This window comes from Papaver somniferum, chromosome 2 (assembly GCF_003573695.1).
Source record: "Papaver somniferum cultivar HN1 chromosome 2, ASM357369v1, whole genome shotgun sequence".
Classification (NCBI taxonomy): domain Eukaryota; kingdom Viridiplantae; phylum Streptophyta; class Magnoliopsida; order Ranunculales; family Papaveraceae; genus Papaver; species Papaver somniferum.
In genome coordinates, this window is record NC_039359.1 from 79509478 (window position 1) to 79526348 (window position 16871).

Here is a 16871-nt window from a genome sequence, read left to right on the forward strand (position 1 = left end):
TGCCGCGTACAAAGATATTGTTGAGCGCACTGGTGTCCATATGGTTAGTGTCGGACTATTGGATATGAGGACGCTGTGCTACATGACCAAGAATCTGTTGGAGGTCGCCGACGAACTTACTTAAGTGGGAAGTGGTCCCATCTCTGCAGCTAAGATTAGTGGTTTGGAAGCGTCTGTGCGGACATCCACCAACTAGGAGTTTCCGATAGGTTGGCTGGAGGCATTGTTAGTGCAGGTGAAGAATCGTAAAGACCCCCGCGCTCAACTTACCGCTCGGGTGACCAAGCTCGAGGAAGAATTGGAAAAATGTTCCGGGGTGACCAAGCAGAGGAAACAGGTGCTGGACCAGCTTCTTATCCAGGTGGGAGTGGCGAGCGATGAGCTACTTCGTGCAGAAACTGCAGAAAAGGGTGCCTGAGATGCTCTTGAGAAGGCGCTTCAGGAGCTGTCCCCCCTTCAATCATTCTGATGCACTTTATTTACCTTATATCTCATGAACAATTTCATCTTTCTTTTCCCGCTAATCTACTCTTAATCCGGGTTGTTGTTGTGTTTTTTTTTTTTTTAAAACTTTAGACATTGTTTAAGTTAATGGTGTTTGAATCTTTTAATTGAGACGGCTTCCTTTCCTTCTTTATTGTTTAATGTTTTGAAAACTTCGTGCTTGCGCGTCAGCACTGAGGATTGCATATGGTACGAGGTGGACGTGCCCACTCCCCCCTTTATTTCTATTAGGAGGTGAGGTTAGGGGGGTCAGAAGAGCGCGTCAACTTCCTTCGTTTTTTAATTAAGAGATATGATGAGAGAGGCTGGGGCGTACAAAGTACGCGCCTGCTTGGATGAGGCATAATATGTACGCGCCTACTCCCTCCTTTAATTTATTTAACACCTTGAGGCGTGGGTTGGCGGGGCATAATATGAACGCGCCAAATCCTTTCTTGACTTTATTTAAAACCTTGAGGTGTGGGTGGGAGGGGCATAATATGAACGCACCTACTCCCTCCTTGAATTTATTTAAAACGTTGAGGTGCGTGTGGGCGGGCATAATATGAACGCGCATACTCCCTCCTTGAATTTATTTAATACCTTCAGGTGCGGGTGGGCGGGGCATAATATGAACGCGCCTACTTCCTCAATGAATTTATTTAACACCATAAAGTGTGAGCGGGCGGGGCATAATATGAACGCACCTATTCTTCTTTTTCCTCTCTTTTTATCCATTGGTCGAGCTTGACCTTTCCGTTATTTGTCAGTTGAGCAGGCGTGATTGGCGTTCCTACTACCTTTCATCAGTAAATCGGACGCAATTGGCGTTCCTGCAAATATTTAGTCGATTGGGCGCCATCGGCATCCCCTTATTTTAGTAAATTTTCCAGCGGATCGGGTGTCTTTGGCTTTCACGCGGTTTTTTAGTCATTCAATCGGGTGCCATTGGCATTCCCGCAACTTTTAGTAAATCGGTCGGATGTCATTGACATTCCGTAATATTTTGTCAGTCGATCGGGTGCCATTGGCGTTCCCACAACCATTCCACCACCTCCGTTCAACAACCACCACCTACCAACTGCCACCACCACCAATATTCGACCACCACTCCTTCACCACCACCATTACACCACCACTAGTCCGTCGCCGCCACCACCACTAGTCCCCCGCCGCCTCCTCCACCGCCACCGTCGCCGCCTCCACCGCCACCACTGGTTCAGATATTTTTGTATCAACAACAGGAGTTGATCCAAATAAAAATAGAACCAACAGTAGAAGTTGATCCAATATAGGTATCAACAACGGTAGTTGATCCAAAAAAAAAAGGATCAACAGTAGAAGTTGATAAAATTTAGGGGATCAACAATGGTAGTTGATACACTAAATTGGATCAACAATGAAAGTTGATCCATGTAAATGGAGTGAACTTGGCGTGAGTCGAACACGCATCACCTGACATGGAGTCAGTCATGCGACCATTGCACCACAAGTTCAATATTGGAAGAAATTTACATGATTTAAACTACAAAGCATGATTTAAACTACAAGCATGATTATACTTATCCAAGGAAATATTGTCAACAATAGGAGTTGAAAGGATCAACAACAGTAGTGGATCCCATAAAAATTGGGTCAACAACAGGAGTTGATCCCATAGATGGACAACCATAGTTGATCCAATAAAAATTTGGGTCAACAACAAGAGTTGATCCCATAAATGAATCAACAACCACAATTGATCCCACAGAAAACAAAGTCCAAAGATCTTTTTTCACAATGAATATGACCACTCACTTCACAATTCAACCGAATAACCATAACAATGAACAAACAAAGAAGCATATACATGAACTAATTCTAAAAAATATAAACTCACCCCATGAAATCAAGAATATCATACATTAGAGACAGAAATCATCAGTTGTTGTATCAAATATAAAAAAAAATAGCATCATAACTAATTAGCATGTTATCTGTATAGAAAAATAGTGATAGGGTGGTGCCTAATTACTTTAGCAACAAAAGTGCAGAAACCTCAATCCTATAGGAAAAATCAGTGGTACGGTGGTACCTAATTACTTCATTTCTCAACTAAGGTTGAAATACAAGCATGAAGCAAAGTTTTTCAAGTTTATAATACTTACATCTAACACTTTTTGTACCGTCAATTTCATCATTCCTAACTTCACCACCACCAAGATTCATGTCAATACACCACCAGCACCGGACACTTAAATAAGAGAACGCATAAAATCACTGCAATCCTCTTTTATATCCATCAAAAACCAATTTAGAAATTGACAAAACTTAAATTACGAAAAAAAACAACAAACCATACCTCCTCCACCATCCCCATCACCACCGCCATCATCATCTCGAGCTTCAGTAATTCGAACAAGTCAACTCTAAAATCAAGAAACCAAAACCTAAAATCAAATCTCGATATATTTGAATCTGTATCTAAAAATTAATCTTAATAATAAGAAAGAAGGACTCTCTGACATGAACGATCTGTCGATGATAGTATTTTCAATTGAATCCTGAATTTGTTGACGACGCCGAAGGTGGTGGTACTAGCAGCGGTGGTGGTGAAGGCTGGAGAGAGACAGAGAGAAAGACGAAAAAAATTTAGACGTGAAAAAAATAAAACCAAAGAAGAATAAGTGATGCAGGGTATTTGTGGGATTGTGATTAAAATCAGTTTCTTCTTGAAAAGAGGAGGGATATAAATATAGTTGGTAAGGATATTTATGAAGATCCATAAAAATAGGGATATATATTCAATTACCACAATTGGAAATTGACATACTTTCAATTTCCTTAGGTGCAACTATTTTAGTTTACTTTTTCAGTTTTTTTCTTGTTTCTTCTCCTTCTTGTTCTTTCTTTTCCTCTTCTCTCTGTACTCGCTTTGGGTGGTATAATTCTTTTGTACTCCTTTTTTTGATCAATAAAAATTTTACTTTGCTGATCAAAAAAACAATTGCATTTAGGAGTAAATGTGAGAATTTTCATAATAAATTAAAAATAGAATTTGATTCTGTCTCAAAGATCACCCTCCCGTGTTTCAGAGAGATGTCCCAATTGACTATTTCACTAGTTGCTAAAACATGGGTCCAAGAGCATAGCTCAGTGGTATCCCATCAATTCCAGTAAGGAGGAAGTCAGGGATTCAATTCCCCCCACCGTAAAGGTTTGTAATAGATTAGTTGTATAGTGGGTTGAGCGGTGTTGAGTCTGGCAGTTGCGGGGAAAAAATGTAACATAAGTGTAGGTCACAAATTTCCAAAAATATATATAGGAGTGAAATATCGCACATTCATTACGTATGCGAAACAAAGATCATCTAATACAAGCGAAGATCATCGCACATAGCAAAACTGAGATGACGTATTTGATGATGTCAGCATATATAGTCAGAGTAAAGTGTGATGATCTGTGTGAAGTATAAAGTGTACGAAGATTGAGTGAATGTATATGAGCGATTGTAATGCACGGTGATTCCGAAAATAGGGGATCTATTAGCTGTCATCCACTATGTAAAATCCTATATAAAGGGAAGGGCTATCATGTAATGGGAGAGATCTCAGAGAGTGTGTTAGACAAGAAATTATGAGAGAGAAAGTTTATTTGGAGAGCAAGTAAAGTCTTTGTATTATCTTATATCCATCTTAAGATTTTAACGAGTAAATGAATGATTTTCACCGTGATTTCTTAGTGTATTGTTTAGATTCTTGTATGGATGATTGTAAGATTTTCTATAACTACAATCTACGCAAAATTTCGATCCAACTATACGAGGTGCCTATGAGGTCATACTGCATGACGTTAACACAACAAGCAAGAGTGATGTCATATCGAGCTGTTAGCACCAAATGTTGCCCGGATGACTCATATACATGATGATAGTCATTGCAAGGCTCCTGGAAGGCAGAAATTTTTTGTTTAATTCGATGAGTCGATAGTGGAACACTGTGGATATCCAATACCATGTATATCTAGCCATTATATTTTGGATCTTGACCGAGTATAAAAGTCTTTTTCTAACCTTCAAAGTCGAGCATACCATTCACTTTTAAGAATACATAAGTGACAAGAAAAAGCTCAACCTTTTGCATACAATAAAATCACTAGTAAGCTAATAAAACATCTAAAAATTGTAGTTAGTAAAGAAAAAACCAAACCAGCACCTATCTTTTTATGAAGTGCAGCAACATTTGGTTGCACAATCAGAAAGTGGTGCGTACTGCGTACATGCAGACATCCATCAATTTAGAAACGTGTTCGAAAGACGAAAACTTATCAGGTTGCCATCAGAATATGATTAGAGCGAATGCATAAAATTTTAGAAAGTTCTCCATAAGATAATATAAAGTAACTAAAGAAAGAATAGTGCGAGTCGAATGGCAGCAAGCAAAAACTAGAATTCACACCCAACAACTCCACAAAATAGTGAACCTTCTTTGAAGATTCAATTGTAACATAACTAGTATATGCGACATCAACTGTCATTTCCCAATCTATATAAACAAACATCATTTGTCCTATTTAAGCAATGGAATGATAAGTTAGATAAAAAAAGAGAAAAAAATGGTAGACGAGAAATCAATACTTGTCATCTTCAGATATTCTAACAGACTTGATGTTTTGCTAATGCTACTAGGAATTGTCGGGGCAATAGGAGATGGGATGGCCATAAACTTGTTCTTAGTTTTTGCAAGTCATCTTTTGAACACATTAGGACATGGTAAGACTGAAGATGATCAAGGACATTTCATGAATGAGGTCGAAAAGGTTGGAACATTTAAAGTCTCTACACTTTTCTTTTTGCTTCTCATGTTTTGAGTTTTTCCTTAATCTTTCTTCTCATTGTCTTTAGAGTATCCTGCACTTTGTTTACATCGGTTTAGCAGTCACGGTTGCAGCTTTTATGGGTAAGTAAACTAATTAAGTTCAACCTGTAAGGTATGGTTAAGGTAAATCACACTGCATATATGCAGTATATATTTAAGTCAAGACCAATGTGTATTGAGAAGAATTTCTGTAGAGGGTTATTGTTGGAGTTGGACGGGCGAGAGACAAGTGCGTAGAATCAGACACAAGTACTTGGAAGCTATTTTAAGACAGGAAGTTGGGTTCTTTGATTCACAAGAGGCAACAACTTCAGAGATTATAAACAGTATATCAAAGGATACTTCACTGATTCAAGAAGTTTTAAGTGAAAAGGTAATCCAAATGGTAGTACAATATTATTGCAAAAGAGGTATAACAAAACTTAATTAATCACTTCATTGCTCTTCACTCATTCAGGTACCCTTGTTTTTAATGCATACATGTACCTTTGTCTCCGGACTTGCTCTTTCAATGTACCTTTCATGGAGGCTCTTCGTAGTAGTCTTCCCTCTAGTTATTCTACTACTAATTCCAGGAATAATCTATGCAAAGTACCTGCTCCATCTTTCTAAGAAATCCTCAAAAGAATATGACAGAGCAAACACAATAATAAGAGAAGCGTTAAGCTCCATCAAAACCATATACTCGTTAACAATTGAGAGAATGATTGTAGCGAGATATTCAGAAATGCTAGATACAACGTTGAAAATCGGGTTAAAGCAAGGCCTTGCGAAAGGCTTAGCTGTGGGGAGCAATGGCCTTGCATTTTTAATATGGGCATTTATTGCTTGGTATGGAAGTCAGTTGATGATGCACAAAGGGGAGAGTGGAGGAAATATTCATTCAGCAGGGCTTTGTTTCATCATAGGTGGAAGGTAATTACGCACTCGTTTCCTTACACAACAAATTTCAATCTACTAGATATGGATTATTACATTATACTACCTCCGTTTCAGGAAAAGTGATACTTTCACCTTTTTAATTTTTGCCTTAAAACCGGCCAAACTGAAAAGTGAAAGTATTACTTTTTCTGAAACGGAAGGAGCAGCATGTTGTTGGAGGATATCATTTCAAGTTTCAACAACTTTTCTTGGTGTTTCTGACATATTGCAGAACTCTTGGAGTGGCATTTCCTGAGATTAAATATATTACGAAAGCTTCAATTGCTGCAGCTAGAATTTTTGAGAGGATTGATAGGGTTCCAAAGATCAAGGAAAACCCACAATGCCTGGCTTTAGATGAGCTTCATGGTGAACTGGAATTTGAGCATGTTAGCTTCGCATACCCTTCACGACCTGACACTTTTGTCCTCAGAGATTTCAGTCTTAAGGTTGAAGCAGGACAGACAATTGCATTTGTAGGCGCAAGTGGCTGTGGGAAGTCGACAGTAATCGCATTGTTACAACGATTTTATGATTCAGATTCTGGAGTAATAAAGCTTGATGGCGTAGACATAAAAACTCTACGGTTAAAATGGATGAGAGCAAAAATGGGTCTTGTTAGTCAGGAACATGCACTGTTTGGGACATCAATAAAGGAGAATATATTGTTCGGAAAGCCAGATGCAACCATGGATGAGATCATAGCTGCATCACTGGCAGCCAATGCTCATAAGTTCATAAAGCAGCTACCAGAAGGGTATGACACTAAGGTGGGTGAACATGGAGATCTTTTGTCTGGGGGGCAGAAGCAGAGGATCGCCATTGCTAGAGCCATTATTAAGAACCCGGCAATTCTTCTTCTTGATGAAGCTACCTGTGCTCTTGATTCAGAGTCTGAAGCATTGGTTCAAAATGCCCTTGAACAAGCTTCCGTAGGAAGAACAACACTGGTATAAGTGCACATTGTTTAAATATATGGCAATAATATCTCCATTTTTACCTATTAAACTTACTTAAATATATTGCCATCATCCAGGTTGTGGCACACAAACTCATCACGATAGAAAAAGCGGATCAAATTGCGGTAGTTGATGGCGGTCGTATCGTTGAAATGGAATCTCACAGAAACCTCATTAGCAGGGAAAATGGTCATTATGCCAAACAAGCAAAACTTCAGAGCAAGTTCGGCATTTCTAATAAAGAACATCTACTTCAATCTAGTATTCCTCCTTCAACCCCTATCAGTACGAGCCTCCTAAGCAAAGAAAGATCTAGCCTCATCTCCTCCTTTGCCTCTCCTTTGCCAATTGACGACTCATCTGTTATAAAACCCTTTCATCATTCTCCTTCCTTTAACCGACTTTTACATCTTGTTTGTTTGCAGCTGACTCGGCGTCTGGATCTGAGTCAACCTCTGACTCGGGCCGAGTCAGCAGTCAGACAGTTTGTTTTGCATTTTGAGTCAGATCTGACTCGACCTATGACTCAGACATAACTCCTGACTCGGACCCATTTGAGTCAGGTAACAAAATACCCCTGATTCACGGGACCAAACCACTGACTCACGTTTTTTGAGTCGGATGAGTCAGATCTGACTCAAAACAAATATATTGAGTCAGATCCAGATGAGTCAGGTGATTTCACTCAGAACCAGATGGCTTAGATCCAGACGACTCAGATGAGTCAGGAGTAAACAAACATAGTCTTAGCTTTAAATTATCCCGAGTGGAAACAAGGTCTAATTGGTGGCATATCAACGATAATTTTTGGTACAATACAACCCATTGCCGCATTAACGGTAGGTAGCATGATATCAGCATTCTTTACCCAAAACCATGATGAAATGAAAGTTCGTATACAAACATTTTCCTTAATCTTCGCCTTACTTGCAGTCTTCTCCGTCATTTTAAGTGTAATCCAACACTACAGTTTCGCCTATATGGGTGAACATTTAACTAGAAGAATTCGACTGATTATGCTTGAGAAGATCCTGAGCTTTGAAACTGCCTGGTTCGATAAAGAAGAAAATTCAAGTGGTGCATTATGCTCTAGGCTAAGCAACCAAGCCTCTATGGTTAAGTCACTTGTTGCTGATCGGATGTCTTTACTATTGCAATCATTTTCATCTGTCATTACAGCTGCAATCATGAGTCTAGTCATATCCTGGAAGTTTGCATTAGTCATTATAGCGCTTCAGCCGTTAGCCATCTTTTCTATTTATACTCAAAAAGTGTTACTTTCGAGTGTTAATCTTAGCATTGTGAACGCACAACATATGAGTACTCAAACTGCAGTTGAAGCAGTATGCAATCACAGAACTTCATTTGGAAGTGTGGCAAAGGTGCTTCAGCTTTTTGATAAGTCATTGTATGCAGGGATAGGGATGGCATCAGCATTGTGCGCGAGTTTCATGTCATGGGCTTTTGAGTATTGGTATGGAGGGAAACTAGTTGACTTAGGCCAAATACCTGCTGCGGATGTTTTTAAGATCTTTATCATTTGGGTGAGCACAACTAGGATTATTGCCGAAACTGGCAGCATGACATCTGACCTGGCTAAGGGAGCAACAGCAGTTGCTTCAGTGTTCAAGGTGCTTGATCGGCAATCACTGATTCCAGGAACTTACAATGTAAGATCAAATCTTGTTTAAAGCTTTACTGAACTAACTTATAACTTTACTAATTTGAAAGTGTCAATCAGGTGAGCGAAAATGCGAAAGGCGAAAAATGGAGTAGAATGGTTGGTGAGGTAGAGTTGAAGAAAGTTGACTTTGCGTACCCAAGTAGGCCTGTGTATCTACTTTTGCGCCAATTCAGTTTGAAGGTAAAGACAGGTACGAGCACTGGCCTTGTCGGAAGAAGTGGGTGTGGCAAATCCACGGTGCTAGGGATAATTCAGAGGTTTTATGATGTTAAGAGCGGTGCAGTTACGGGGGACGGTGTAGATTTGAGGGAACTCAACCTTGGATGCTATAGGGGGAACACAGCAGTCGTTAGTCAAGAACCTGTAATCTATTCGGGCACCATACGTGATAATATAATATTTGGGGACCTTGAAGCGTCGGAAAGTGAGGTGGTGGAAGCTGCCAGAGCTGCTAACGCACATGACTTCATCTCGTAAGTTATCTCACAAGTTTTTCTAGTTGTCCACCATAGTTACTAAAATTTAATCGTTAACAATTATGCTGCATCTTTCTTTGTAGAACACTAAACGATGGTTATGAACTGAATGTGGGGAAAGAGGAGTGCAATTGTCAGGAGGCCAAAAGCAACGAATTGCCATTGCAAGAGCTATCATTAGGAATCCAATGATACTACTACTTGACGAGGCTACGAGCGCCCTTGATATGCAATCAGAACACCTCGTTCAAGTGGCATTAGAGCAGGTAATGCTCGGAAGGACTACACTTGTAGTAGCGCATAGACTCGATACAATTAAGAATGTTAACTCGATTGCCATGGTCGAGGAAGGGAGGGTGGTTGAAAGAGGAACATTCCAAGAGCTTAATAGGAAGGGAGGTGCTTTTTTCAACCTCTCCGTGCTTCAGAAATGACCACCCACTTGCAACCAGACAATAAAATGTGGTTATGTCAAGGCTATGTAATGAAAAATGTTGTTAAATATTTGAGCAATCAGTGTAAGATGTATCTAAGTTGTGTTGCATAACTCTAATTTCATGGTGCCTGTTTACAGATTATCTCAAAACTCAAATACAGCTAATTCCTGGTGTTTTTCTCAAACCAGAAACAAAAATTTCATCTCTCACTTTCTTCACTTCATCCCATTTCTCATATGCAGCATATATGTTAGAAAGCATAACTCTATATGCAGTTTTGTTGGGATCAATTTCTGAAAGCATATCAGCTACAATTCTGCCAAATTTCGAATCCCCATGGACTACACAACACGATAATAAAGCACCCAGAACTCCTGAATCAGGTGGCACTTTCATTTTCTTAATCAAATCATAAGCCTCTTGCAGTTCTCCAGCCAACCCTAAGAGCTTCACCATATATACGTAGTGTTCAATTCTAGGTGTGACACCGAAATCTTCTTCCATTCTTCGAAAAATTTCCCTGCCCTCCCTAACCAATCCCCCATGACTGCAATTACTAAGAAGAGCTGAAAAGGTTGAAACACCAGGTTTGAATCCTTTTTCCACCATCTCTTGAAACACTAAAAAAGCTTCTGAAATTAGTCCATTTGAACCAAGACCTGAAATTATAGAGTTATATGTGACAACGTTCCTTTCGTGCATTATCTCAAAAACTCTAACACCCAACTTGGGAGCCCCACATTTCGTGTACATATCAATGAGTGAAGATGCAACTTTAACATCGGATCCAAACCCATGGCGAAAAACAAAACTATGGATTTGTCTACCAGGTTCAACCATCGCCAACTTAGAGGAATCTCCCAACACACTAGCAATTAAAGCAGGATCGGGTCTTTCACCTTCCAAAATCATTTCTCTGAATAAAAACAATGCTTCTTCCGAGTTACCAGTTTGAGAAAGTCCAGTAATCAAAGATGACCATTGAACTATGTCAGGATGCGGTAAGCCGCTAAAGGTTTTATAAGCTGAATCCAAGCAATTGCACCTCGAATACATACTCACAATGGAAGAAGCTACATGAGAATTTGAATCCAACCCATTTTTCAAACATAAACAATGAATTCCCCGACAGACTCCTAATAATCGTGGATCATTAACACCCGAAATTAATCCAACAAAAGTATACCCATCTGGGTCTTTTCCCATTTTCCTCATCTTACTAAACAATTTTAAGCTTTCACACCAAGGCCTCCCATACCCATAACCTGCAATCATGGAATTCCAAAGAACTAAATCCGGCTCGCATATTCCATCAAATACTGTCTGAGCTATATCAACAAGTCCTAGTTTCGAATAACCACTAACCAGTGCACTACTCGTGACCGAATCAAACTCTAAACCTGACACAATAACTCCACCATGAGCAATTCTCAATCCGAAAGAATCCGTTCTCTCAGTACACGCGCGTATGATGCAAGCATAAGTGTAATTATCGGGTGGTGTACCTGAGCAGCGCATATGTGTGAAGAGATAGAAAGCATCCTTGAATTTGTGTTCTTGAGCGTAAGCTCTGATCAGGGAATTCCATAGATAAACACTTCTGTCAGGAGTTTCATCGAACAGCTTACGGGCAGAATGAAGATCATGATTAATGGAATATAATCGGGTTATTTTTGTTGCAAAAAATGGATCAGACGAAAGATTTAGTCTGACGATTAAGGCATGTAACTGTTTCGCTACGGAAAGAGTTTGACGAGATTGTGTGAGTTCGTGGAGGAGAGATGATAATTGGAAACCCATTTTTCTTTATACTGCAACTCTGCAAGCACTTGTAGTGAATCTCAATCTTGACAGTGTTTTGCTGAATGAAACCCCGAGACAAACGGAGACTGGGATATTCCTCCAGCTGCATCTGCCGGATCCAGCTGCCCCAGCATGGCTGAAAACATCAACCGACTTTTTCTAATAATTATACTCTGACATGAAGACAAAGTTAATCCCACCCACCTTAAATCACATAAACATGCAAATAAGAAAAGTCAAATGAAAACTCTAATGGATTTCATACGTATAGAAGCCGGAGTAATAAGAATGATGTCCTTCTCAAGACAGAGATATAGGGAAACTAGAAGAAAGTTTCCATAGCAATGCTTGTAGGAAGAAAAATGGCGCACAAGGGTACTTTCACGGCAGCACTCACAAGTTTCGGTAGAGACTACCAAGAGAAGTAACATTTGCAAAATCTGTTCAGTGCAAGTGGTTACCCAATCTGTACCTGCATCCATTTGACCCGATTTGTTCGGGATACGTTATGCAGGTGTGAATAATCCACGGATCAAGGTGGAGCAATTTTAGGCAACGTCGCGTCAATAGCAGGTGAAGTATGAAACACTGAATCATTCTATCCAAGCTCGGCGCGAGAAAAGAGACACCAAAAGAGCCCGTGAAGCCAATACGTGTAAAGGTAGATATTGTATGTGATGGAAGAGACGCCTGTCGAGTACGAGAGTAATAAATGCTCTGAAAAGACAGTTGAGAGGATAAGAAGTATCTGGTCAAAGTAAGACTCGGGACTGAGAGTATCACAGACGACATCGGCCACACTCACTAAGCAATCAGTATCGGGTAGAAGGACGTCGGGAGAAGATACCAATAGGCTCGGCCCAACATCTTGGGGAAAACATCATCCATCGCCCGAGAAGGATACCAAGGAAGATGTACCACGACTCACATCGTAACTTGAATGTATCATCATGTGTAACTATAAATAGAGAGCCTTGTAGAGAGCTAAAGCCCAAGCAATTTCAGTGAGAAAAGAGAGAGAACTAAGAGCATTGTGGTGAGAGTAGAGAGAGTTTACTAGTGAGATACACTCCTTGTAACTTTGAATCAAGCAATAAGATCACCCCTTTACCCCCGTGGACGTAGATAATCATACCGAACCACGTATATCTTGTGTTCTTGATCATCTCTTGTTTGTTGGCTTCAATATGTGTGTGTTTATGATTCTTTGGATGTAGAAGTAGGATTTTCCACATCTACATTATGACGCCGACTAAGGGGACCGTGTAACATCTTTAGATACCTTGCATAAAAGCCATTAAAGAGGTATTCCAAAGCTCCTAAATCATCTCTTGATGTTAGTCGATGCTAAGTGAAAGACTCTTGTGGTTAAGCATATAAGTTAGTAGATGAATCCTTAGAAAGTAACCTTTATCTTAAACTCAAGTTTTTTACAATTGTTTCTTAAACCCTTGCTGAACTCATTGAGTTTGAATCTCTGTTGAGTCGAGTAGATTTAGTAACATCTCGATTGAAATCAAGTCTTTGTTTTCTCGTTTCGTTTCTTTTAAAAATATCTTTATCTTGCGTTTAAACTTGAGTGTTTACTCCTTCCATTAATCGGGAAACTAGCGATTTCCTATTTTTTTTTCTTTCTTTCTTTCTTTCGAGAAACGCGTTCCTTACATCGAATTCTTTACAAGCAAAACCCCAGATTTGTGCTATAGTTGATTATATTAATGTTTCCCTATATGGCTGAAACGAGCTGTTAGCAAGATTCAAAAGCTCCCAAAACATCGTCTTTGATTTTGGTAGTACCTAAAGTGAAACTTCATCTCGTAGGTCATTTCTTGTCGTATGGTAATTAAACACGATGGCAACAATGGTAAAACCTACTTAAAATCATTGAGTAAGGGTTACCAAAACTACGGCTAGAGAGGGTATGATGAGCACTCCGGTGACGATCTCATCCTAGTCCCATAATAAGATCCCGCGTAGTACTGTTAGAAGGCCAAAAGAACCCCAAGGTAAAATATCCTTACGGAGTTCTGAGGAAAAAATCGAGAAACCCCGTTTTTACAACCTGCGTAGTTGGGACACCCGAAAAACGATTGACAGAAGTTACCACTACAAACACTGGCCAAGAGAGAAACTTTCTGATCAAATATACAGACGGTTAATGATTTCTGGCACAAGGAATGTAAGGACAAATGATGATTAGTGCATGGGAAAAGTACCGAAAACGACGTAATAAAACACCTTTTCAAAAATTGTCCTCATAGTCAAAACCGTCTAATTTGCTGAGTTGAGCGTGTCAAAGTAAAATGGAATCGCACTTGGCTGGATTTTTTTCTTTCCTGAGTGTCAGAACTTTTGTACTTCATTCTTAAACCTTTTCGGAAACAGACCAAAGTGAGGTGTTGTTTTGCTGACGTAGGTAGGGACGGGCGAGCCGAAGGATACAAACCATACCCGACCCGATGGAAAGCACTTCAGGTACAGGAAGGATCCTGAGGAATCGGACGGTAGAAGGAACTAATGCGCAAGAAGGAGTGACAGATTCACGACGACCGAATAGCCGACAACACCAGCCGGAAGAATCTCGAGAACCGGGCGGATAAATGGCCACTGTCAATAAGGAAGTCGATCTGGGCCGAGACGATGATCTTCCCTCGAGAATATTACACATCAACCCGATCCAAATAAGACCAGAGGATATGGTAGATGGAATGATTGCGTCATACACAGAGGACGATGAGGAGGCGCAAATGATACGAGAGGATCGTAGGCGAGCCCGACAACATGCAGAGTACCAGTATTCTCTGGATCAAGAAGAAGAAAGTCTTAGGCGAGTGCGTTTGGGACGAGATAACACAACCCGAGACGTCCCCCCTGTCATGCCTCCAACAATGCCATCAGCAGCACCGCCAGCTGCACTACCTACCACAACAGGAAATCATGTCAATGGCCACTCCATCCACGAGAGCACCAACCCGATATTAATGGCAATTCTAGAAAATCAGAAAAGGCAGGACGACATGATGAGGGAACTTGAAAGAAGAAACCCGGCACTAGAGCACGAGAACTATCAACTTCGAAACCAGAGGTCTAGGTCGCGAGGATCATCGAGCCAAGGGGCGTCCAACAATCACACCCGATCAAGGATCAATAGAACTCCCTCACTCGGTCAAGGGAGGGCACCCGACCCCAACCATGCGAGGAATGGATATGGTCCTCCCAATAATTCCTCGACCGATGAAGAAGTACAAAATAGTGGACCCGATGCCGCGACAATGGCTAAGCTCGAACAAATTGAGCTGATGGTTAAGAAATTAGCAGGAGATGTGGAGGACGATAAGTTGGCAGAGGTGATTAATGAAGCGCAAAAAACTTCGTTCACCCAAGAGCTAGATCGAACACCCTTTCCTCCGAAATGTACAGTACCTACATTTTCCTCGAGATTCGATGGCACGGGCGATGCAGGAGAACACATCAATATGTATAGCATGTCATTTTTACAATGGAAGAACCACGATGTGGTTATGTACAAGTTTTTCCCGGCAAGTCTGGAAGGCGAAGCAAAGAATTGGTTCTATACCTTACCCGAGGAGTCCATAGGCAATTACGGAGCCTTAGTGGAAACTTTTCTTGAAACCTATATGCACAACAGCATTACCCGGCCGAGGATAAATATGCTATTCACACTAGCACGAAGATTCAGGAAGCCCTTATGGTCTTTGAAAGATAGATGGAGAAAATTATGTACCGATATCGGGAAGGTGCCCGTCGACCAAAGGATATTCGGGTTCGAACATTCTTTAGGAAAATCTCATCCTATATGGATAGCCATGTACACTGAGACGCCTCAGACATTAAAGGAAATGATAAGGATGCAGGAATATTACATCACGTTGGAAGAAATACAATAAGGAGCACAAGATAGAGGAGTCCAAGAAGCCAGTATAGCAGCTGGGGAGACTCCTCAAGGGGACTCAAAACGATCATAAAAGTAGCTGATGGTACCACAGTAAGGCTCGGGCAAGAAGGAATGGGTCGAGAAAGGAAAAAGTCCTCGTCACGAGCCGAGAACTTACACACCTCTAAACGCGTCACTAGAAGAAGTCTTTAAATAAGTATAAAAGAGAAACGACATTAGGTACTCGAAGACTAGAGGAATACAGTTTGATGAGACAAGGAACCGCCCCGAGTTTTGCCATTACCATCAGTACCGAGGCCACTCGACCAACAACTGTCGGGAGGTGAAAGATATCATTCAACATCTAATTAGGGATGGCTACTTGCGATACTTTGTTAAAAAAACAGAGCCGACACCCACCACACCCGACGCTTCTTTACACCAAGTAAGGATCGATCGCGGAACTCAGTTTACCTGCAATACCATCTCACGCTCGGAAACACAAAGGTTCGACTTAGGAACTGGTATTACATCAAGAATCCACAAGAGGGATCGGGATGGGAAGGAGATCTTCAGCGTAGCAAAAACTTTACCTATGGAGGCCTGATGATGCAACCGATCACCTTCTCCGCTAAAGATGTCTCGATGAATGGACAAGCACATGGAGATCCCCTAGTGATCACCTTACTCATTGAAGAGTGGGGAGTCAAAAGGATACTGATGGACAGCGAGAGTTCGGTCGAGGTCCTCTTATACGACATGTTCAAAAGAATAGATCTATCAGATGACATTTTAATTCCCTCAACCTATCGGATTTATGGCTTCAATGGGACAGTGACCGTACCAAAGGGGGAAGTCACTCTCAGAGTCTCCGATGGGGAGGGATACTTGGACACACTTACCACCTTCTGCGTTGTGGACGTAGTATCACCTTATGAGGCGATCCTCGGCAGGCCCTGGATCGCAGGCATCAAAGGGGTGGCATCGGCTTGCCACCAAAGGTTAAGATTCCCTTCTTACAGGGGAGTCGTTGAAGTTCTAGGTGATCCTCAGGCCGCACGACAGTGTATGCAGTTAGATATCCAGCAAAGCGAAGTTAGGCAATCACAAAAGCGCCAAGAAAAGAACAAAACTAAGGAAATTAAAGCAGGGGAAGAACTGGAGAAGATAATCTCACAAGCGGTCACGACCTATGAAGCAGGCGAGAAAGATATATTGTAGCAATCAAAGGAGGCGACACCGATCGCAGAGCCAAATCCCAACTTCTCGGCCCTAGAGTCTACCCGACAGATCAACTTAGGGACCAAGGAAGAACCAAAGCTAGTCAGAATCGGAACCTCGCTATCGGACGAACAAA

At 40.9% G+C, this 16871-nt stretch overlaps 1 protein-coding gene and 1 pseudogene across 1 annotated transcript; one reads left to right on the top strand and one right to left on the bottom strand.

Moving 5' to 3' along the window:
• The first annotated feature begins 5076 nt into the window (after positions 1-5076).
• On the top strand, positions 5077-9872 carry LOC113348146 (annotated as a pseudogene).
• A 20-nt stretch (positions 9873-9892) lies between these two features.
• LOC113348147 (putative pentatricopeptide repeat-containing protein At1g64310) lies at positions 9893-12024 on the bottom strand. The gene has a single exon (XM_026591855.1). It carries the CDS (start codon positions 11614-11616, stop codon positions 9967-9969), a length of 1650 nt encoding a protein of 549 aa, XP_026447640.1. The 5' UTR covers positions 11617-12024; the 3' UTR covers positions 9893-9966.
• Between the last annotated feature and the right edge of the window lie 4847 nt (positions 12025-16871).

Excerpts from the sequence above, each read along its gene's own strand:
- LOC113348147 (XM_026591855.1), bottom strand. The coding sequence starts at position 11,616 with ATGGGTTTCCAATTATCATCTCTCCTCCACGAACTCACACAATCTCGT.